This window comes from Alexandromys fortis, unplaced genomic scaffold, assembly GCF_014885135.2.
Source record: "Alexandromys fortis isolate MF-2015 unplaced genomic scaffold, M_Fortis_MF-2015_v1.1 scaffold_37, whole genome shotgun sequence".
NCBI lineage: Eukaryota > Metazoa > Chordata > Mammalia > Rodentia > Cricetidae > Alexandromys > Alexandromys fortis.
The window spans coordinates 4,082,704-4,105,581 of record NW_026067914.1 but is presented as its reverse complement, the minus strand read 5'-3'; the positions used below and the strand labels follow the sequence as shown (position 1 = coordinate 4,105,581).

At 34.2% G+C, this 22,878-nt stretch overlaps 1 protein-coding gene across 2 annotated transcripts in view; it reads left to right on the top strand.

Moving 5' to 3' along the window:
- The window catches only part of Nipbl (NIPBL cohesin loading factor), a 168,621-nt gene that overhangs the window by 79,005 nt on the left and 66,738 nt on the right, over positions 1–22,878 (top strand). For both annotated transcript variants that reach the window (XM_050138973.1, XM_050138974.1), the window contains exons 6-10: positions 246–397; positions 5,003–5,163; positions 5,870–5,966; positions 7,930–8,556; positions 15,563–17,170. In XM_050138973.1, coding sequence (XP_049994930.1) covers positions 246–397; positions 5,003–5,163; positions 5,870–5,966; positions 7,930–8,556; positions 15,563–17,170 — 2,645 coding nt within the window. The remainder of the gene's footprint in view (positions 1–245; positions 398–5,002; positions 5,164–5,869; positions 5,967–7,929; positions 8,557–15,562; positions 17,171–22,878) is intronic.

Sequence of the window (22,878 nt, the reverse complement as noted above, 5' to 3'; positions counted from 1 at the left end):
TTAAGAGCCATAGATTGTTTTTTCTAAGTAGAATGCTGATTTTTACGTAGTTAAAGAAGTGAATTTTTAGTTATTTGATGTGACTCATGATCAGTGTGAATAATTTATGTATTATTTTGCTATTTTCTGTTTGTGTAGATTTTATACATAAATTGAAGTCCAAAGAACTTAGTCACAGTTAAATTTCAAGAAATAGCCTTTTGATTTCTTTTCCTGATATACTTCATTTGGGTTTTGGGTTTTAGCCGGTTTGTGCCACCACAGACAAGCTCTGGGAACAGATTTATGCCACAACAAAATAGCCCAGTGCCTAGTCCATATGCCCCACAGAGCCCTGCAGGATACATGCCATATTCCCATCCTTCAAGTTACACAACACATCAACAGATGCAGCAAGGTAAGAAAGTTGTTTGTTACCTAAATAATTACTTTAAATATTGGATATACCTAAATAACCTTAATTCCAAACAAGCTCATTTTAAAAATAATTTTTAAGCATAAACAAAATGATGTTCACTTTGTCAAAATTTTAACTGTGGCTTAAATCATTTTAAACATTAAATTATTTTTGGTGATTTATCTTTGGAGTAAATGAGGCATTGTCATTGAGTCTTTGATTAGGTTACTATGTAGTTATATTTTGTTATGAAATTTAGAACTCTTTTAGTTGAGTTTCTTCTTACAGTATCATTTTATTTCATATTTATAACTAAAGAAAATTAGAGGTTTTAATACAGAATTTTCTGAGTTGATTTACTATTCTCAGTTTATTGTCAAAACGTTTGTTTATACCTATTATCTTTTAAAGAATATACTGTCTCACAACTACTAAGTAATTTATTAGCAGTACAAATTCTTACACTCTTTAAATAAATATTTAAAGAACAAATTTTCAAGAACAATAATTACAGTCTTTTCTTGTTATTTTGAGGCAGAATTTAAGCTACCCAAACTGGCAGTAAACTTGCTCTGGTTACCTTGAACTTTCCTTCCTCCTGAGTAGCTGGACGACAGGTCTATCGACTAGTCTTAGCTCTGAATTGTGTGTAGTGAGGCCTTAGCAGTCTTTATGTCATATTCCAGACGTTACTGTGTTCTCATAATATGACTTGGTTTGTTCTCATATATTCTTTCAGCTAAAAACATGTTTTAAGGGATTTATGTGTTATATGAGTTTTGCAAGGATATTCTGTAAGTGATGTATACTTTGTCATGTATTACATTTGGAAGTCTACAGGACTGGTAGTACCATCTGATGTGTTCACTGATCTAAATACAGCATGTATTTTTTTTTACTTTGTAATTACTAGATAATCTGGGTTAATACTAAAAATATCCTATTTTCTAGTAATCTTATAGAGAGATCATCATCCGGTGATTCTGTTTTTAAGATTTCTTTATACTTGTTCTTGGAATGTTGTAATAGTTTTAATTTTCATTCAAAAGATGACTCCTTGAAATCAGTATCTAAGAATGATAAATAATCTATACAATAAAATTACAAAATTTTAGTAGCGAATGAGAAAAACCTGTTTCTGAGCAGACTGAATACCTAGATTTGAGAAAAGAGAGATTATCCAAAATTTCTTCATGAGAACATAAATATGTTACTACATTATTATTTTTTATATATTTTTATTTTTTATATACTTTTTTAAGAACAAGACAAAAATTACCTTAAGAACTAAAAATAAGCAATTTATTTATTAAACAGCCAACAAATACAGAAAAGTTTAACTCGTATTTAAAATAGTTATTAACTTAAAGTAACAAGTAAACCAATATATTATAAATTGAAATAAAATTATATCGAATCGGTAAATGTTTTACTTTTTTTTTGTTTTGTTTTTCGAGATTGGGTTTCTCTGTATAGCATTGGTGCCTGTTCTGGAACTAGCTCTCGTAGACCAGACTGGTCTGTAACTCCCAGAGTTCTGCCTGCCTCTAACTCCCAAGTGCTGGGAGAAGGCATGCGCACCTCCATCAGGCAATGTTTACATTCTTAATAAGGAAAAAAGTTTATACAAATTCTCTGGAAAGCAGTCTGCATAGTTTATAAATACCTCACTCAGTAAGTTAAAACTTTCTTTCAAAAGGCTAAGGGATAAAACACCTTTTTAAATCAGGTTTCCAGAGCATTTAATGATGAGTTGCTCAAATCCTTAACTATTTTGTCAAAAAAAAAAAGAAACACATCAGCACTTTCCCAATTTATTTTATAAAATTAAATAATAATTGAATTCTAAAATTAGGTAAGGTGAAGAATATGAGGAGGAGAGTGTGATCCTGTTATTCATGTTCATGGAAACAAAATTCTAAAAATTTAGTTGTTCAATGTTACCAGCCTTTATGACAAAATTGGATATATGTTAGGAATTTGTGGAATACTTAAAGTATATAATTATTACTTCAGATTGATAGGAACAAGAGGATCTTGTAAACTCCTTCATAGGGACCAAAAGAACATTCAAAGCAATTTAATTCATTATTTCAAAAATATTACCGAATGATAATAAATTGGTACGGCTTTATCTTGCTATAGGGTATCTAATAGTGGCAAATTAGAAATTTTTTTTTTTAAAAAAATTTTTTTACCTGAGTATCTGAACTCCACTCTAACTTAGTGGATAATGGGTATCCTACACAATAGAGGGAGCTGCATATGACCTTTCTACATATCTAATGTCGGTGTGTGGATATACATACTTACATATGTATGCATGTGAATGGAAGAAATGAAATACCACTTTGGGTATAGAAATATTTTGGTGAAAATTCAAAAGACGCTACAGAAAAGATATTATGTTTAATAAAGGCATTCTTTGTAGTTCCTGAATGTAATTAACCATATTTTACATATCAGTAAGCAATTACAGATACTATTTTAACTATCAGTAACACTCCTAACAAAAACTGCAAGATGTCTTGTGATTAGTGAAAGATGTATATGAACTTTGCTAACAACATGATAAAAAGTAAAAATGTGCTGCTCTCATAGATAAGAATATTGAGATAAAGATTGCTTTTTCCAAATCTTTTAATTCAGTATAGCATTACCAGAAATTTGAAGCAGAGTGTATTGTGAAACAGAGGCAACTCCTAAAATTTCATATGAAAGAATAGAAGTCTAAGAATTGGCAGAACAGTTTATCATGATGTTTTTATTTTATGATTACATCACTTCCCCTTCCCTTTCCTCCATCTAAACCCTCCCATATATGCCTCCCCTCTTTCAAATTCATGGCCTCTTTTGGGAGGTTTCATTTTGTTATGTTTTGGTTTCTGATTACTCTGGAGAAAGGGTCTCACTATGTAGCCATAGCTGTCCTGGAACTTGCTTTGTAGACCAGAATGGCCTCTAACTCACAGAGATCTGCCTGCCTCTGATTCTGAATTGCTTGGATTTAAGGTATGAATTAACACATCCAGCTGGCCTCTCTTTTTGGATAGGATAATTTTTAAAAGGAGTATTGTAATAGCTCAATATAACAGGAATCAAATCTGTTGTACTGTTAAAACAGACATGGGGAAAAAAATGTATGCTAAAGTGCAGTGTGATAAAGTGTCTAGAAACATACCCATAAAGCAAATGAAAACTTCATGTGTATTTTACTAGGAGATAATACTTAATTATGCACTGTATAGTATATAATTGTGTATTATATATAATATATAAATTATTATATATGGTATCTGTTGTGTATTATATAATAGGGTGTTATTTGTTTAATTATGGTGAGACAATTAAGAAAGAAAGCTTAATTGGGTCATTTACCCACTATATATGTAAAAGTAAATTTTATTTTTATAAAACTTTTTTTAAAATGTAGATACCTTTTCTATGACTTGGTAATAAGCAGGGAATATGAGTGACAGTATAAATGAAAAAGTCTTGGCTTTGCTGCTAATTAATAAATGTAAAGTAAAATGGCTATCAAGAATATTTTTTACCCTCAATCATAAAAATTGTTGGTAAGTATATAAAGCAATGGGAATTTACACATACTACTGTTGAATTAAGGGACTGAAGTAATTTGTAAAAGTTATTTGAAAGTATTCAGAAAGACAAACATATGTAACTAGTAATTTTATTTACTAGTCTGTCTTTAAAGTTACAAGCACATTTATAAAAAGACTCATGTATATATCATAAATAGTAACACCCAGTAGTTTAAATAATCCAACTGTTCCCATATAAAAATGAACACACTGTGTACATTATACAGCAAAATATATGTAATTGTTCATTCAAAACAAATGAACTTAAGATTGCATATATACGAAATGGAAAAATCACAGCATAATACATAATGAAAAAAGAAGTTATATACCTGAAATTAATGAAGCCCTGGATTTTGTCCCCAGCACTGCATAAAACTAGGTGTGGTGGCACAGGCTTGTAATCCCAGCATTTGGAGGTAGAGGAAGGAATACCAGAAGCTCAAGGAAAGCCTTAGCTACATATCAAGTTTGAGGCCATCCTGGGCCACATGAGGCCCTGTCTGAAAAAAATAAAAGCAAGTTGTAAATGGATTTAGAAACAAGCCATTTAGCACATTATATTCAAAACAGTACTTATTTATATTATTTGAGAATATATTTACTTACAATAAAAGTATAAAGATGTGCATGCATAAGTAGAGTGGTCTGAATCCAAACTGTTCTTTCCTATGGGATAAAGAGAGAAGAGACTAGAGAAAACACAAATATAGAGAGCTTTACCCATGTCTGTGGTGTTACACTTTTTTTAAAAATGGGTCAGAATGACATCTATCATGGTGTTAAGATTTGTTGTCAGTGTTTGTGGTTTTGTTTAGGTTTTGATTTGTTGATGTAAGGTCCTAAATAGCTCATGCTTTTTTCAAACTTGCTATGTATCCAAGATCAGCACATAAATGTTCATTATATTCTTTGTAATTTCTATATGTTTAAAATATTCTTGTAATTATTTTCTAAGAATTCCTCTAGTTGATTTTTATGTTTTTAAAATGTTTTATTCCAGCATCAGTATCAAGTCCTATTGTTGCTGGTGGCTTGAGAAACATCCATGATAACAAAGTTTCTGGTCCGCTATCTGGCAACTCAGCTAATCATCATGCTGATAACCCTAGACATGGCTCAAGTGACGACTACCTACACATGGTGCACAGGCTAAGTAGTGATGTATGTAATGTACTAGTTATAAATGCGGTAACGGCTGATATCTGTCTTGTAGTCCAGCATTTTTATAGCACAGGTGAAGGATATCTAGTTTGCCTTGAGAATTATACTAGATTTTAAGAATCTAGGTATGAACACCATACCTAGGGCTTAATCTGTAGAGCAGGATTAAATTTTAGTTTTAATTTAATAGTGTTTATACCAAAATATTTTCTCAGGTAGCAAACTTTTGTTCGTATTTGGCTTTTTTCTTTCTAAATTATATTCAGACTTCTTCCCTTCTTCATATTTAACATTTTCTCATTAAGCTATTTTACATGTTAGAAATTTTCGTATTATATATGTCACTGCACTTTTATGTAAATTTCCTATAGGTAAACACAACAGAGATGACAATGGACTCTGCTCTCAAGATGTTTATAGTCTCATAGGGTATTCTCCACATATCTCTTTTATAGAAAACAAACCAAAATGGAGCATGCTCATAATGTCAGTTTTCTTTATTCATTGTCATAGGGTGTTGATTCTTTTGGATACAGTTTCAATTCTTCTAAGGTATAACATGAAGAAAACAGAAAAGTGCAGAAGAATTATATTGTTGAATTTCAACCCTTTACCTGTCAGTAATTTATGTCTCTATTAGTTGTCCTTACGATTTCAGTAAGGCCTTTCCTAGCAATCAAATAGAAATTTTGTGTTTCATATTTAGGATGGTGATTCTTCAACAATGAGGAATGCTACATCTTTTCCTTTGAGGTCTCCTCAGCCAGTGTGTTCTCCTGCTGGAAGTGATGGAACACCTAAAGGTATTATTTTAACTAGAATTTTCTTCTGTATATTTCATTTTTCAGGCAGATATAGACCAATTATCTAGATATTTGAGTCTGTTCCAATTTATTTAAACTGTTCATCTTTATATTTGCAAAATCCCAGTAAACTCTTGGAGTATTCTTAGGTATATACAATACAATATCATTCTCACTAGTAAATCTAATGACCTTTCATAGTCATAACCTTCTTAACCTCTCTTAAATGTTTGAACTGTTTAATCAGATTCATCTGTCCTCTTGAAAAAATTTACTTCATATTGAATTGGCTAGCTCTCTTGGTTTTTCTTTTTCATTTTTTTTTGTTTTGTTTTGTTTTCTTTTGTTTGAGTTGATGTTGTTGTATCTCTACAGGCTCCTTTTCTGTACTTCCTTTTCAAGATTTCTGTCAGTGTCCCCACTGTACTTTTTATCATTTGACCTTTGATTCCAATACTTGGGAGGGCAGCCCAGGCTACATGAGACCTTGTCTTTAGAAAAAAGGTAATAAAGCCAGGCAGTGGTGGTGCAGCATTCAGGAGGCAGACGCGGATTTTTGTGAGTTCCAGACCAGCCTGGTCTGCAGAGAGTGTTCCCGGACAGGACCTCCATGGTTATTACACAGAGGAACAACAACGAGAGAGAGAAAGAGAGAGAGAGAGGGAGAGGGAGAGGGAGAGGGAGAGGGAGAGGGAAGGAAGACAAAGGTAGTAATAAGTTGCAAGATAGTTGGTGATTTATCATTTCCTTGTAAGTTTTAATATGGGCTTCTGTCCCATATGGTAAAACATTTTTTTTTCTTTATGCAGGCAATGTTCCAACTCAAGGACATTCTTAAAGTCTGAACCTATCTCTTCAAGATAGGTTGAAGATCTCATTTTCACCAGATGTTTTACTAGGTTCGAGAGAGAGAGAGAGAGAGAGAGAGAGAGAGAGAGAGAGAGAGAGAGAGAAAAGAAAGAATGAAAATGAAATTAGGCAAGAATGATAAAAAGACAAGAGTGAGAAAGCTGCAGTGTGTGATATTTTATTTCTATAAATATATTCATTTTGAGAGATTTAAAAACCCAACTTGTAGAAAAGAAAACTTGAAAGATGGTGTATTTGTAGAGTTTCTGCCACAGTTAGCTATTTCCCATTCAAGTATTGTCAAGGTAGGAAGTTATTGATGGCTCTAAGGAAGGGATAACAAAGGAACAGATGGGTAATCTAAATAACTATCTTGCTTTTCTTTTGACACTTAGGGGAAGATGGCTCATGGGTAGATAAATGATAGAAAACTTCAAAATGACAGCTTGAACAATATCTTAAATGCATTATATGTCAAAAGCCTAAACTTCACTTTATCAGGTTGTTTTCCAAATAGTCTTGAAATATTAGTGTATTGTCTGTTATTTTAATTTAATTTTAAGGTAAATTGCTGAAATTTGAAGCTTTTTTCTAATATATATATATATATATAATTTGCCACATAAACTTGAAGCAAAAAAGCATACATAGTACGATGTAAAAATGCAGACAGAAAAATCTGATCCTTAGCTTTTCGTGCTTGCTGGCTATTTAACTTTATAAAACTTTCTCAACTTCTGTGAACAGGTTCCTTTTCAGCAAAACTGTGACATTAATGCTCAAGAAATTTCTTAAAAATAAATGAGTTAATCAAGCATGGTGGTACACACAATAATTGCCGTATTAGAGAGCTGATGGCAATATCAATAGCTCTAAGTCCGTCTTGGTTTCTTAGCAAGTTTAGGCCAGCCTGGGTAGCATGATTCTGTGTCTCAAAAATTAAATGAAGTAGTATATTATGTATCTTTTATAGTTCAAGCTATAGTTCCAAAGTACTTGGATTAGATGATTTCTTAGTATTTGATCCAACTTAACTGTGCTATCACTTAATATTTTATTACACAAAAATAAAATGTGTAAACTAGCATAACTTTCTGCTAAATTGTTTTTCTAGGATCAAGACCACCTTTAATTCTACAATCTCAGTCTTTACCTTGTTCATCACCTCGAGATGTTCCTCCAGATATCTTGCTAGATTCTCCAGAGAGAAAACAAAAAAAGCAAAAGAAAATGAAATTAGGCAAAGATGAAAAAGACCAGAATGAGAAAGCTGCAATGTATGATATAATTAGTTCTCCAACCAAGGACTCTACAAAACTTACGTTAAGACTTTCTCGTGTAAAATCTTCAGATATGGACCAGCAAGAGGATATGCTATCTGGTATGGAAAATAGCAATGTTTCAGAAAATGATATTCCTTTTAATGTGCAGTATCCTGGACAGACTTCAAAAACACCCATTACTCCACAGGACGTAAACCGCCCACTTAATGCTGCTCAGTGTTTGTCGCAGCAAGAACAAACAGCATTCCTTCCAGCAAACCAAGTGCCTGTTTTACAACAGAACACTTCAGTTGCTACGAAACAACCACAGACTTCTGTAGTACAGAATCAGCAACAGGTATCACAGCAGGGGCCGATATATGATGAAGTGGAATTGGATGCACTGGCTGAAATTGAGCGGATAGAAAGAGAATCAGCCATTGAAAGGGAGCGCTTCTCAAAGGAAGTTCAAGATAAAGGTAAGAAATCTCTTTATTCCAACTTCAACAACATCTTATGTCTTCTCATGTGTGAGCTCCATTCATTATCTGAAACAACTGTATCAAATTTGGCAATTATATATTATCAATTTTGAACTATATGATTTTATTTTTACTTTTCTACTAAAACAAGCATTGCTATTTCAATATTATACTTATTTTCTCTAAGTTATGCTGACAGAATTAGGTTCATTACCATTGAATTGTTTTAAAGCAGGGCACAAACTAGGTGTGATGGTTGATGCTTGTAATTTCAGTACTTGGGTGGCAGAAGTCAGAAAATTGCTGCAAGTTGAAAGCCAGGCTGTGCTTTATAGTGAGTTTGTTACCAACCTGAGCCACAGAGTGAGACCCTGTTTCAAAAATCAACAACAGCAACAATAATAATAATAATACAAAGTGGGTATATCTGACATCTTATGTGTATGTTTATTAGTAAGTTACATACTCCATTTGGTTTAGGATTCTTCTATTTTGATAATGCAAAGTTTTTATAACAAGTTTTAGAAAGTTTAAGCTAATATTAAATATCAAATCCTAAGGATCAAAGATCATTTGATGATGTTCACAATTAAGTGTTCGCCTTTTATTGGATTAGTATATAATGGGCACAGTTTGAAGTATTATGAGCTTGTTGCTTGCTTTATCCTTCATAATCAAATAAAAATAAGCCTTGCCGGGCAGTGGTGGCCCACACCTTTGATCCCAGATCTTAGGAGGCAGAGGCAAGTGGTTCTCTGAGTTTAATGCCAGCCAAGTCTACAGAGTGAGTTCTAGGACAGCCGGGACTACAAAGAGAAACCCTATCTTTAAAAAAAAAAAAAAAAACAAAGCCAGGCAGTGGTGGTGCACGCCTTTAATCCCAGCACTCAGGAGGCAGAGACAGGCGGATCTCTGTGAGTTCGAGACCAGCCTGGTCTACAAGAGCTAGTTCCAGGACAGGCTCCAAAACCACAGAGAAACCCTGTCTCGAAAAACAAAAAAAAAAAAAAAAAAAAGGAACTCTCTAGTGTTTAATTATTTGGCGAATGCTAGATACAAAATCCCTTAAAATTTTTAAGCAAGATATATGAGTTACTAGGATTGCTAGTATAATTTATGAATTTGATATCTTTACCAATGTGTGTATACATTTGATTATCCAAATGTAAGGGATGCTTTATAGTTCAATTTTATTTCTTGATATTGAAGAGTTCATTTTGCTTATCTGTTATGTGAAAGGTTCATCACTAATTGTGTTCTACTTTAAAACGTATGCTGAAGGTTCATGTTACCTGTTCTGTCACGATGAATTGTCAACATTGTTGGAGAATTATTATACTATAATGTTTGCAGAGTAAATCATAAATAGGAACAATTGTCTTTATCTTACTGGTTAGAGAACTGGAGTCTTTTATGGTTGGATTTTTGTTTTGTTTTGTTTTGTAGTTTTTGTTTTGTTTTGCATTTTGCCTTTTAAAAACCTTGGTCATAAATCTTTGCTTGCTAAAGATAAGTGTTGTTTTTTTTTAATTTGTGATTGAGTTTCAGTATAGATTGTATTGAGTATTGTATTCTTTGCTTTTATAAAAATTGTGTATGTTAAGTTATTCAGCTTTTCTTTATAATATTGATCTACACAAAATTTGTGACTACTATGACAGTTTTGAAACAGATATTGGCCAACGAGAAATAGTAGTAGTGTGGAAAACAAAATTTCTGTGTGGCATTTCATTTTTGTTAAGGGAGAGTCTGTTCTGGAAACAAGGGGGAGGTGGGTAGTGTTTTAGATGATTTTTAGTAGTTGTTGACAAGAAGAAATCGCAAACACTTTTGTTACTTTTTCTCGATTTTCATTATGTCATATTTGTTGAAACCAGAGATTTTATTTTTAAAAGTGGAATGGGGGGCTTAAGAGATGATTTGGTGAATAAGAATAAATTCTGTTCTTGTAAAGGATTAGGCTTTGGTTCTCAGCGCTCATATCTGGCAGCTCACAGATACCTCTAACTACACCTTTAGGGGAGCCAATGCCCTCTTCAGTCCTCTGAAGGCAGCTGACACGTGTGCACATAACATACATACACATAAACACACATACATGAGCAAAAATAAGATAAATCTGTTTTTTAAAAGTGGAGTGAAGGGGTTGGAGAATGACTCAGCAGCTAAGCATGCTTGTTCTTGTAGAGGACACAGGTTTGATTCCCAGAACCCACCCACATGTGGCTCACAGCCTTCCATAACTCTAGTTCCAGGGCTCCAATGCCCCCTTCTGACCTCGACATGGACCAGACAGACATGTAGTAAAAAGACATAATGTGCAAACAGAACATTCATACACATAAAATAAAAATTTTTAGAAAGTGGTGTAAAAATAAATGTAATTATAGTAAGCATAATTTGCTTATTAATAAACTTACTTTCCCCCCCCAACTTATTTGTGAGAATAAAACAAAGCAATTACAATTTATTCTTTCAGAAATTTGTAATACATATTTTACTTTGAATCATTTAAATAGTTTTCTCCGTAATCAGTGATTGTGTGGCTATTTAACTGAAACTCAGAGGACAAAGCTGCATATAGTTTTAGTGAAAGTTCATATACATTCTGTGACTATAAAAATTAAGTAGACCTTACTAACTTCATGTCACAGTTGTCATTTTGAAGTTGTTTTCTGACATCAGTTCTTATTATGTCGTACATAAATTATATGGAAGTAATAAATAGAGAGATTAAAATTGTATGTTATAGTGTTTCAAGGTCGTACATACAGTTATCAGTAAAAGTGTAATTTTCTGAAGTTGGTTTTTTACTAAATGAGCCCTGGAAAGATAAAATAATCACTTGAAATTAATTCATAATTTCTTATCATTATTTCGAAGTTTTCAAACTAAAGTCTAAAGTTAACTTTTAATGTATTCTAGAGTATGGCTCTGACAACTTTTTGTTGTATTGCTGATTACGAGGAGCACACTGAAGTACTCGTTTAGTCTGGAGTTTTGTTGCATGCCCTTTCTTGGGTCTGAGCTGTTTGTCATGACATTTATTTGTTATGGAAAAAAGATTTCTACAAAAAACAGAAACTAAAACCCTGTTTCTTATAATTAAGAATAGAAACTGATAACTGGAATTCAAGAAAAGTAATAGGTTAGTCTTAAGTATTCTACATGTGTTGTGGTTAAGCCTAAGATTACCTGGTTCTACACCCAGGCAAAACTGCTCTTCTGGATGTTAGGTTTTGTGTTCCTTTGACCTGTTCTTTCTTTGGGCATCATAAATATATACACTAAAAGACTAATTGCAACCCAGTGTTACACTATTCCCAAACTAAGTTTCTCTTGATCTGCCTTGTTCATACTTATAGCATCTGTAATTATATACGTTGATATTAAAAAAAAAAAAACTGTTCATAGGGGCTGGAGAGATGGCTCAGCAGTTAAGAGCACTGACTGCTCTTCCCGAGGACCCGGGTTCAATTCCCAGCACCCACATGGCAGCTCACAACTGTCTGAAAAATCCAGTTTCAGGGGATCTGACACCTTCACACCAATGTACATAAAATAAAGTTTAAAAGATAACAAACTGTTCATCTTTGCTTCTAGGATGACCTATCAGAATTATATTTGTCCTTTGTGTGCTAAATATTCTTTCTTTTTATCAAAAGAATTCCTTTGTTTATCTTTGTGTGTTTCTTTTCCCAAGGTGTGTTTTCCATATCACCAAATGTAAGGAATGGCCTACCTTCCTAATGTTTATTATAATGTTGAAATACTCTGACTGTAACTTTTATAAGAAGTAAATATATAAAATTTTATATATGAAATATATAAAAATATAGATTGAGCATCTTTGCTTTTCTCCCCCACCAAAAAATAAATAAATCAATCCAGAATTCTCTCACATATAAAACATATTGAGTATCAAAATTTCAGGTTCCAAAGCATTATGAATTTTGTTATTTTGAGATTAGGGGTGTCCAGCCAGGAAAGTCCATGAAAATATTTCAAAGTCTGAATAACTAAAAATCAGAAACACTTCAGTCCCGTACACTCCAGATAAGAGATAGTCAAACTATGTTACCTACTATTATTTGAAAGAGAGGTACTGCTCTTTGGGACAAGAGTAAAACAGTGAGCCGCCTGGCCTGTGCTGTTGGTTAGGTGTGGGTATTTTCATTTGTTCTAGTCAGTTTCTGTGTGTTTGCTTTGAGTAGGTTTACATTTTGCTTAAAATATATTTAGTAACAGTTAAAATTTGTTTCTTATAAGCCAAAGAAGCTAGAAGTTTTGGAAGGTTGGGTCTTATTTTCAAAATATTCACAACTAAATGACAAATGGTGTTGAAATTATTCTTTGTACACATTTTCTTCAGGAGTGTGGTAAATTCTGATAGCTAATGTTAAGATTCATAATTAAAGGTAATCAGTGTCCCAAATACTAACATTACTCTATACAGATGGGCTTCCATTGGTATGTATATAGGTCATGATACAGGGAAGACAAACAGATGTGGGCAAAGGTGAGCTGTCTTTATCCATCCAGAGCCATGGGAGAACTGAAGCAGACCCTGAAATCAGAAAATAAGTTCTCTTCCAGTTCCCCCAGCTCCCTGCAACAATGATAAAATATCGCTAGTTTCATAGAAACGATGAAGTATTTTTCAACAGATGAAAAATTCAGACCTAGTTTGGTGGCCCATACCTTTATTTCAGCAGTTGCAAGGCCAGGCAGGAAGATGAGAAGAGGCAACCTGGACACCATAGCAAGTCCCACAGCCAGCATGAGGCTGTAAGAGAGAAAGAGGGATGAGAAGAGGAAGAGGGAGGCTGGTTTAAAACTTTGTATCCAGCAATGTTTTCTTTATAATAAAAAATGTAAGATCCTTTCTTAGTCTTTACTGCATTGCTTATATACATACTATCTTTTCTGCTGTTATTCATAGAATCTTTAAGAAATTTCTTTGAAATAACTTATTTACCAAATTTTTATTTTAATAACAACATGTAAATTAAAATGAAGTTAATGACCCATAAATTCTAAGAATTTTTTATTATTTTAAAGTCTACCTACTAAGCTATTATTTATTTCTGAAAAAATATACCAATCAAAGAATGAGGCACAGATTTAACAAATTTTTAGATGCCTGGGGTTAATTATATTAGTTTCAAAATATGATTAAGTTACTATTTTAGTGACATTCACAAAAATCTGTTGCCTTGAAACTGTAGAAGTCTTAAGTTGTATGAATTTTTGGATTTGTCATAAAGGATTAAGGGATAATCTTAGTAAAGACATTCTGTTTGTAATCTAGGAATTGTTTTATGTGGTGTATGGCAAGATTAAAAATTTTGTGAAAATATTTTAAAGGGATTCAATAAACATAATTTTAGTATTCTGAGAAATTTTTCCTCAGGTATTGGAGTTAAAGGCTCTCTTAGCTGGCAGGTTATTTGGAACTTGGGAAAACAATGTAATGATAATAATGATAACATTTTATTATTGTTGTTTTAGAAGTGGAGCATGCATGACTATGTTTTTTACTTCTGTGTAACAGAAAGAGCTGATTGTATGTTTGGGGGTGGGGGGTGTCCTGGAGATCAAACTTGTACTGTGGTGCACTCTAGGCAAGCACTGAGCCCTGAAGTACATTTTCATTACATTTGATTAGACTTTATACTGGAATGAGCTGCTCCTTCTGTCTTAGAGAGCCAAACAATGAAATTTGGTATATAAAAGACACAGTATAACTTTTAAAAATGTTTTCAGGATTTTATTCTGCTACAGTAAAATAATGATGTCTCACCTGCTGCTGTGAAGTTTTTACCTTGTAACAGTGTTCACTTAAATGGTGTATCCCAAATAATGGATATTATCAGAGAATCTAGAAATTCTCTTAAAATAACTAAAAATGACTTTAAAACATAGTGAAGGAGTTCAGGCAATAAATTGTGTAGACAAAAACTACAAGGTACTACCAATCTACTGTTTTTAAAACTGAAGATTCAGTTCATAGACAGTGAACCAGAAATCTTCTGAGTTAAAAATAGAATCAAACAAACAGAAATGCATAGCTGCTAAAAAGTGCTTCACAGTCCACTATATAGTAGATTTGGGTTAGTATAAATGTGTTATTATATTTCAGAATACTGTAGTTCTTTTCCCCCCCTGTGGTCGATAATATAAACCACTAGAATAAAAAGCCCAAAGACATTTTTGTCCATGGAAGTTGCTCAACACAGAATTTGTCTGAGTAAAGTGCTTATCATCTCTTTCACAGGAGACGGAGGCAGGAGGTCAGGGCCACTCTGGGCTATGCTATAAGTTCTAGCCCAGGTTAAGGTATAGAACAAGACCCTGTCTCAAACACACAGACAGAAAGACAGGATTTATCTTCTTTTTTTTTTTTTTTTAAGTGCCATGTTTCTGAGAATGCCTATAACATAACTTCTTTATTCGATTTTATTTTTAACATTGTGTGTTAGCTTTTAAGTTCCATGTGCACTGTTAATTAACATCTGAAGAGTGTGAGTTCTGGATTAAAGTATAATGACAAAATCAGGGTATTTTGTTACTCTATCATTTGCTTTTCTTTGGTGACACAACTGCATCTACGTTTTACTTTTATTTTTCTCTGTTTTATATGTCTTATTAGATGTAGTAAAAGATTGTGTTCTTAATTGTATTTGGCAGAGTTAGGACTCTTGATTGTTTTAATAATATAATAATCTAAGGTGAAAATATGATTTATAGCTAGTCTTGGGTTGTTTATATATAAACTAATTAATGTGTGTATTACAAGTTCTATTCATTTGTATTCTTATACTTATGTAATCAAAATGCTATTGAATTATTGTTGATATATTAATTATTGAAGTTAGGAAGCATATAGATCTCAAATTTTAGTTTTAAAAGTAGTCATCCTGTTTTAAAAAAATATATTTTGTTTTTAGTATGATAAGAATATGTCTGTTACTGATATTGAATATTTATCTTTAAATTTCAGATAAACCTTTGAAAAAAAGAAAACAAGATTCTTACCCACAGGAGGCTGGGGGTGCTACAGGAGGTAATAGACCAGCTTCTCAGGAGACGGGTTCTACGGGAAATGGGTCAAGGCCAGCATTAATGGTTAGCATTGATCTTCATCAGGCAGGAAGAGTGGACTCTCAGGCTTCTATAACTCAGGATTCAGACTCCATAAAAAAGCCTGAAGAAATCAAACAGTGTAATGATGCACCCAGTTCTGTTCTTCAGGAAGATATTGTTGGAAGTCTTAAGTCTATACCAGAAAACCATCCTGAGACACCTAAAAAAAAGTCTGATCCTGAGCTCTCCAAAAGTGAAACGAAACAAAATGAAAGTAGGTTGTCAGAATCTAAACCAAATGAAAACCAACTGGTGGAGACAAAGTCAAATGAAAGTAAGTTAGAAACTAAAACTGAAACCCAAACAGAAGAACTTAAACAGAATGAGAACAAAGCTGCAGAATCCAAACAAAATGAGAGCACTGTAGTTGAGCCTAAGCAGAATGAAAGTAGACTATGTGACACAAAACCAAATGACAACAAACAAAACAATACCAGGTCAGAAACAACAAAATCAAGACCTGAAACCCCAAAGCAGAAAGCTGAAAGCCGGCCTGAAACTCCAAAACAAAAGGGTGAAGGTCGGCCTGAAACCCCAAAACAGAAGGGTGATGGACGACCTGAGACTCCAAAGCAAAAGGGTGAAGGCCGGCCGGAAACTCCAAAGCAAAAAGGTGAAGGCCGGCCTGAAACCCCAAAACACAGGCATGAAAATAGGAGGGATGCTGGAAAGCCATCAACAGAGAAAAAGCCCGATGTATCTAAGCATAAACAGGATATCAAATCTGACTCACCTCGCTTAAAATCAGAAAGAGCTGAAGCCTTAAAACAGAGACCTGATGGGCGATCTGAGTCATTAAGACGTGACCATGATAGTAAACAGAAATCAGACGACAGGGGTGAGTCAGAACGACATCGGGGGGATCAGTCAAGGGTTCGAAGACCAGAAACACTGAGATCTTCTAGTAGAAATGAACATAACATTAAATCTGATGGTTCAAAACCTGAAAAGCTAGAAAGAAAACACAGGCATGAATCAGGGGACTCACGGGACAGAACTCCTGGGGAACAAAAATCAAGACCAGATAGTCCTCGTGTAAAACAAGGAGATACTAATAAGTCAAGACCTGGTTTTAAATCACCAAATAGTAAAGATGACAAAAGGACAGAGGGTAACAGAAGTAAAGTAGACAGTAATAAAGCGCACACTGACAATAAGGCTGAATTTCCAAGCTATTTGTTGGGGGGCAGGTCTGGTGCATTGAAAAATTTCGTCATTCCAAAAATCAAGAGGGATAAAGATGGCAATATTACTCAGGAAACTAAAAAAATGGACATGAAAGGAGAGCAGAAAGACAAAGTAGAAAAAATGGGATTAGTTGAAGATCTAAACAAAGGCGCTAAGCCTGTAGTTGTTCTGCAAAAACTGTCGCTGGATGATGTCCAGAAGCTAATTAAAGATAGAGAGGATAAAGCACGAAGTTCCCTTAAGTCTATCAAGAATAAGCCATCCAAGTCAAATAAAGGTAAGAACACTCCCACTGTCACTGTATTTTTTAAGTTTGCTAAATATAAGCAATAAAAATCTTTAAAACTGAATCATATCATGCTGATACATGAAAATGCAGGATTCATATAAGACAGCAGTGAATTATTTTCAGGAATATAAGTTAAATTTTTTTAGTAAACTTTTCTTCCAGTGTACTTCAACTAGTCATAGCAGTCATGAATTTTACTTTCTGTCTGGGTATAGAAAGACATTCTCTGTGCTTTCCGGTATTTCTGAAAATTACTTGTTAATCAAGTGCATGATGTGTTATGGTAGACATTAGACTTAAGAAGATGTTTTGACTATAGAGATACACTATTCAATGAAGTACTTAGTTTCAAACAGCTCAGTAAAGCTATATATGGCATGCAAGAACAAGTTTTATGATTTTTAATTGTCATACACTGTAGACCTTATGTTTTAATTATTAATGAATCATTTTAATTTTTATTATTTATAAAGTTATTTAAAAGTTTTTTTCCTGGGGAGGCAGTTGGTCAAATAGGTTTTGTAACTTAAGAATATAAAAAGGTAGGGAATGGTGCTTCCTTCTAAAACTGGTTTAAATTGTTGGTTTGTGAAGTTGAAGCTGGTGTATTTTTGCATGGTTGCTGAATTAAGTTCTCTAGTTAATTACCCGACTAAAATTAAGTGCTGAGAATATAATTGCAGTTTCTGAAGAAAATGTAATCTTATTCCTTTGTATAACTGTTTGAAATACAGGTTTGGTTTTGGTGGGTTTTTTTAATGGTTCCATGTGGCAACACCTACTTAACCTGGGTTTAATCTGATAATACAATCTAAATAAAATATAGTTCTGAAGGCAGTAAAGCAAAATGTTTGTTTAATTTTAGGTTTTCATTCTGTGACCATCACTTAAAACTTAAATTTATACTTATAAACAAATATATGAAATCTAAAATTACTGTCCAATGTGGTAGTCAGTAGCCTTTTGGCTATTTTAATTGAAATTAACATAAATTAAATGTCAAAAATCTGTTTTTCTGTAGTCAAGTATGATTATTGACTATATTGTTCAGCACAGAGAAGATCTGTATCATCACAGAGTTCGACTGTGTAACATTTCAGTATAGTAGAAGAGGAGGTATAATTATGACTATTCGAAGCATACTATTGGAGCTGTCTACCAAGGAAAATAGTATTATGAAAGTCTCTTCATTCAAAGTGACTTATGGCTAATCTGCTTTTACTTTTTCTAGATTCATATCAAACGTTCACTTTTGTTTCTCAAAAATGAAGATTACTTTCTGAATCACTATCATCTGTGCCCTTCTTGGGTTGTTAGAGCAGTCAGAACTAGAAAACTAATAGGTGGTATTTAACTTGAATGTGTCTTTCTGCAATTGTTTCTTAAAATAATACAAAGTGATATTGAGTATATGACTGGCACAAGAATTGTCTCTTTTAAATGAAGTTTGTTTGTTTGCTTGTTTGATAGGTGAAGATTCCTTTAATTCTCACTGAAGGTTTTAGGACATCTTATATTTACAGGGAGTGTAGTTTGAAGGGTAATCCAGCACTCAGGAAGCAGGAGCAGGCAGATCTCTGTGAGCTTGAGGCCGTCCTGGTCTACAGAGTGAGTTCTAGGCCAACTAGCTCTACTGTTTCAGAAAACAAAGCAAACAAACGAAAAACCAGTGAATAAACTCAGAATACAGGTGCTTGCTGTGCAAGCCTGGTAGCCTGAGTTCAAGACCCAGAATCTACATGTAGAAAGAGCTAAGTTTATAAATTGTGTTTACTTTCTTTACACAAATACTGAACCAAGCATGCTAGGTTTATACACACTTCATGGACATATGCAAGCACACACAATAAAATAAATAAAATTTTAAAATAAGAATATGTATATAATTTAATAGAGTAAGTAAAAAGGTGGAAAGTGTCAGCTGCCTCGCTTTTGAAGCTCTGTTTTAACAAAGTCCTTTACAGCTGCTAAAGACCATTAAGAGGTGTCTAGAGGTGGGTGTGATGGTGCAAGCCTGTGATTCTACCGTCTGCACCTGGGCAGCAGAGGCAGGAGGATCCCAGCAAGATGTAGGCCAGGCTGGTCTACATAAGGAGTTTCTCACCACCAAAACTAGATATGATATCCTATACAAAGAAGGAGAGGGAGAGGCAGGGAAGTCTCCGTGACCTGTAGGCCCGCCTGGTATATAGAATGAGTTCTAGAACAGCCAAGACTCCATAGTGAGACCTGTTTCAAAACACAAAGCAAGCAAAAAGAGTATATTATGGGGCCAGTGAGAAGGCTCGGGGGGCAAAGGCACTTGCTGAGAAGGAGCTACAAACTACAAAGATTCAAACTCCAAATTGTTTTGTTATTTTGCATGGTTTTTCCACATCTTTTTAATGCTAATGCATGTTTCTTATATGTATATGCTTGATATGGTCATACTAATAAGTATACTAATAAATAGACTAGGTATCTACCTATGAGAGAGAGAGAGAGAGAGAGAGAGAGAGAGAGAGAGAGGAGGATATTTGTGTGTGTGTGTGTATATATATTATTTGTATACATATATTAATAGATCTGCGATTACAATCTGCAGAATTTTGGGGATATTTTGTTTTCTGAAACAGAGTCTCACTATGTAGCCCTGGCTATCCTGAAACCCACAGAGAATATATTTACAGATAATGTAGTTTGGAGGGTAATCCAGCACTCCGGAGGCAGGAGCTGGTTTAGGCAAGGCTGGACTCAAACTCACAGAGATATACTTGACCCTGCCCCCCATCCCATGTGCTGTGACAAAAGGTGTGCGCCACAGCCTTCACCTAGCTAGGACTTTAGTAGGAATATCTTTCCATTCTCAGATTTACTTCCAGACAGTACATTAGATTGGGGAGTGTGGGTTATGTCTCAGAATCAGCATCTATTGTTTGTTTTTAGTGACATTCTATTTTTATATATGTTTTATATCTCTGTTACTAAGCTGACACAATTAGACAATTGTGTATGTTGTTATTATATTCCTGGGATACTTTTATAGTTAATTTTTGTCCTAGCACAGAAATTGTTAGTAACTTCCTTTGTTGAAAGAACCATAAAAATCTACCCTCCAATATTTTACTTTAATGTTCATATAGTTAATACTCACTCTTTAGCATAATTTGAAATTCTTTAGATATGCTTTAGGCCAATAAATTTTCAATGAATAGAGAGGTATAAATTAATTTAGGTTACTGACATACTTTAATTTTTTATATGAGGGTATTGAATGTAAACTGATAGTTACATTTGACCAGTGAGGTAATATGTATGTAGACTTAATATCTTGTGTATTGCTTCATACATAATAAGTGCCTAATAAATGAATTGTGATTATGTTGCTGTTATATTCAGAAAAGGCTTTTGTGTATAGGTTGAAAGTATATACTGAAAAAAGCTGTGCAGTGGTGGCACACTTTAATCCCAGCATCTGGGAGGCAGGCAGATCTCTGAGTTCGCTGCCAGCCTGGTCTACAGAGCTAGTTCTAGGACAGCCAGAGCTACACTGAGAACCCTTGCCTTAAAAAAAAAGAAAAAAAAAAAGCAAAGAAGGAAAAATATATAGTGATCTCTTACATTCCCACAAGTTACATTATAACAAGATCTACTTAATTTCCAAATTGTTGTTCTCTAAACTTTGTGTTAACTTTCTTTGCCCTGCCAGCTGCCTGACTTCTGTTAGAATACAAAAGAAACCTAGTCATATTCCTGTGTGTTCACTTTCCTTCGGCCTTGTTTTGAGTTGTAGTCATTACACAATAGATTCCATGTCAGTCTTGTTTCAACATATCTTTTTGTTCCTGTGATACAAGGGAGAACCTTTTAATGTCTTAAATTTGTATCAGTATATAAAATGCCAAAATACTTGTTTTATCAGAATATTACAGAGTGTATCTACAAATAAAATATTAAATAATGAAATGATCATTTAAAAGTGGCATGATAGCTAGCTTGCCTTACATAGACCTTAACAGTTTAATAGATACTCAGAAGTTATCTCAGAAATTCTTCACTAGAGGGTTGGGGGATGGATCCTTAGATAAGAGCACTGACTGGTCTTCCAGAGGACCCAGGTTCAATTCCTAGCACCCACGTGGTGGCTCACAACCATCCATAACTCTAGCTCCAGAGATCGGATGCCATCATCTGACCTCCACAGGCACCAGGCATGCACATGGTACACATACATATGTGAAAGCGAAACACACAAAAGGAAAAAAAAATTTTAAATCTTTGAAACAAAACTATTTTTAAAAGGGAAGGTTATAAAATGTTTTTTGCTTCTCCTCCCTCTGATTTCTCTCGGTTACCTTATTCTCCATGACTTGATTTAGTGTCTCCAAGAATATCCTTTACCATTTGTGTGGACATCTCTCTTTGTTGTTGGTGGTGGTGTATGTGGGTTGTTATTATGCTCATGTGTGTGCACTTTGGCATGGGTGTCAGAGGTTAATGTCAAGTGTCTACTGTAATGGATCTTCTCTGTATTTACTGAGGCATGGTTTCTTACTGAACCTGAAAGTTGCTCACCTATTTATCGGGGTCCAGTGCTAGCCCGGACCATAAATTATTTCTCTGGACCAGACCCCAACATAAACTATCTCTCTTGACTGGCGTGGAGACACAGGAATAAAGATACAACCCACATGGCTTTATCGGGAGGGAGATTCTCAGAGATCCCTCATGAAATTCTGAGTTCACATCCTGAAGAATTCTTCTGCTTTATTCCCCAAACAGCCTTATATATCAAGACACAAACTGAGGGGGAAAATCAGTAGCATTCTGTTTCCTAGTAACCAGGTGAATGGCTTTTAGTCACATCCACATCTACCTGTGCTTTCTGTCACAGCTTCCTGGTCAGTATCTAGCTCTGTCATGTAGGCTGAATTATTACTTCTTTTCAGGCATCCTCCAGATTACAAAGAAAGGAGCAGAGCAACATCCTGACCTTTTGTTAGGGTAGCAACAGCCTGTCTGGAAGGTTACCTGACCACTTTGGGTGGGGAGCTATGACTTGATTGCCTGACTGTCACACCATATAGAAACAAGGGCCTACAATCCATTCTTTCTTATTAATAATAAAACCTGTGCTTCTGCAACTGACTGCAACTGAACAGACAGTTGTGCCTGGCTTGGGCAAAGACCTCTTCATTTACCCAAATTTCCCCTCTCTGGAAACTCCATATATGCGAGTTCCTGTCTTAGTCATCTGAGAAGAAGAAGCTTCAAACCCATCATTGACTGCTGATCTCTGTGAAGAAAAAAGATTAAGGGAGAGAAATACCTTTGGAGCTCTGTATCTCAGAGCCATACTCTCTTGTCAGGATAAATTATAATATTTATGAATAATCATGCTCCCAAAGGCTATAGTCTCCTATTTAAAGGAGAAGAGAATCACCTGAGTTGAGAATGCTTCTTTAGCTAGTATAGAACAGCTCTTAAATCTTTTACGTTGTATCAAAATCTAAAATTCTTAACATATGCATTAAAGCCCAACATTTACAGGGTGTATCAAACCTCTCTCAACATAGTTTCAAACATTATCATCATGCCAATACCATGATTCTCGGCGTTGTTGGTCAATACTAACTTTTTTCAACATCTTATATGCAGTTACAAATATCATCAGGTCAGTACCTAGCTGTCACACCGTATAGAAATATGGGCCTACA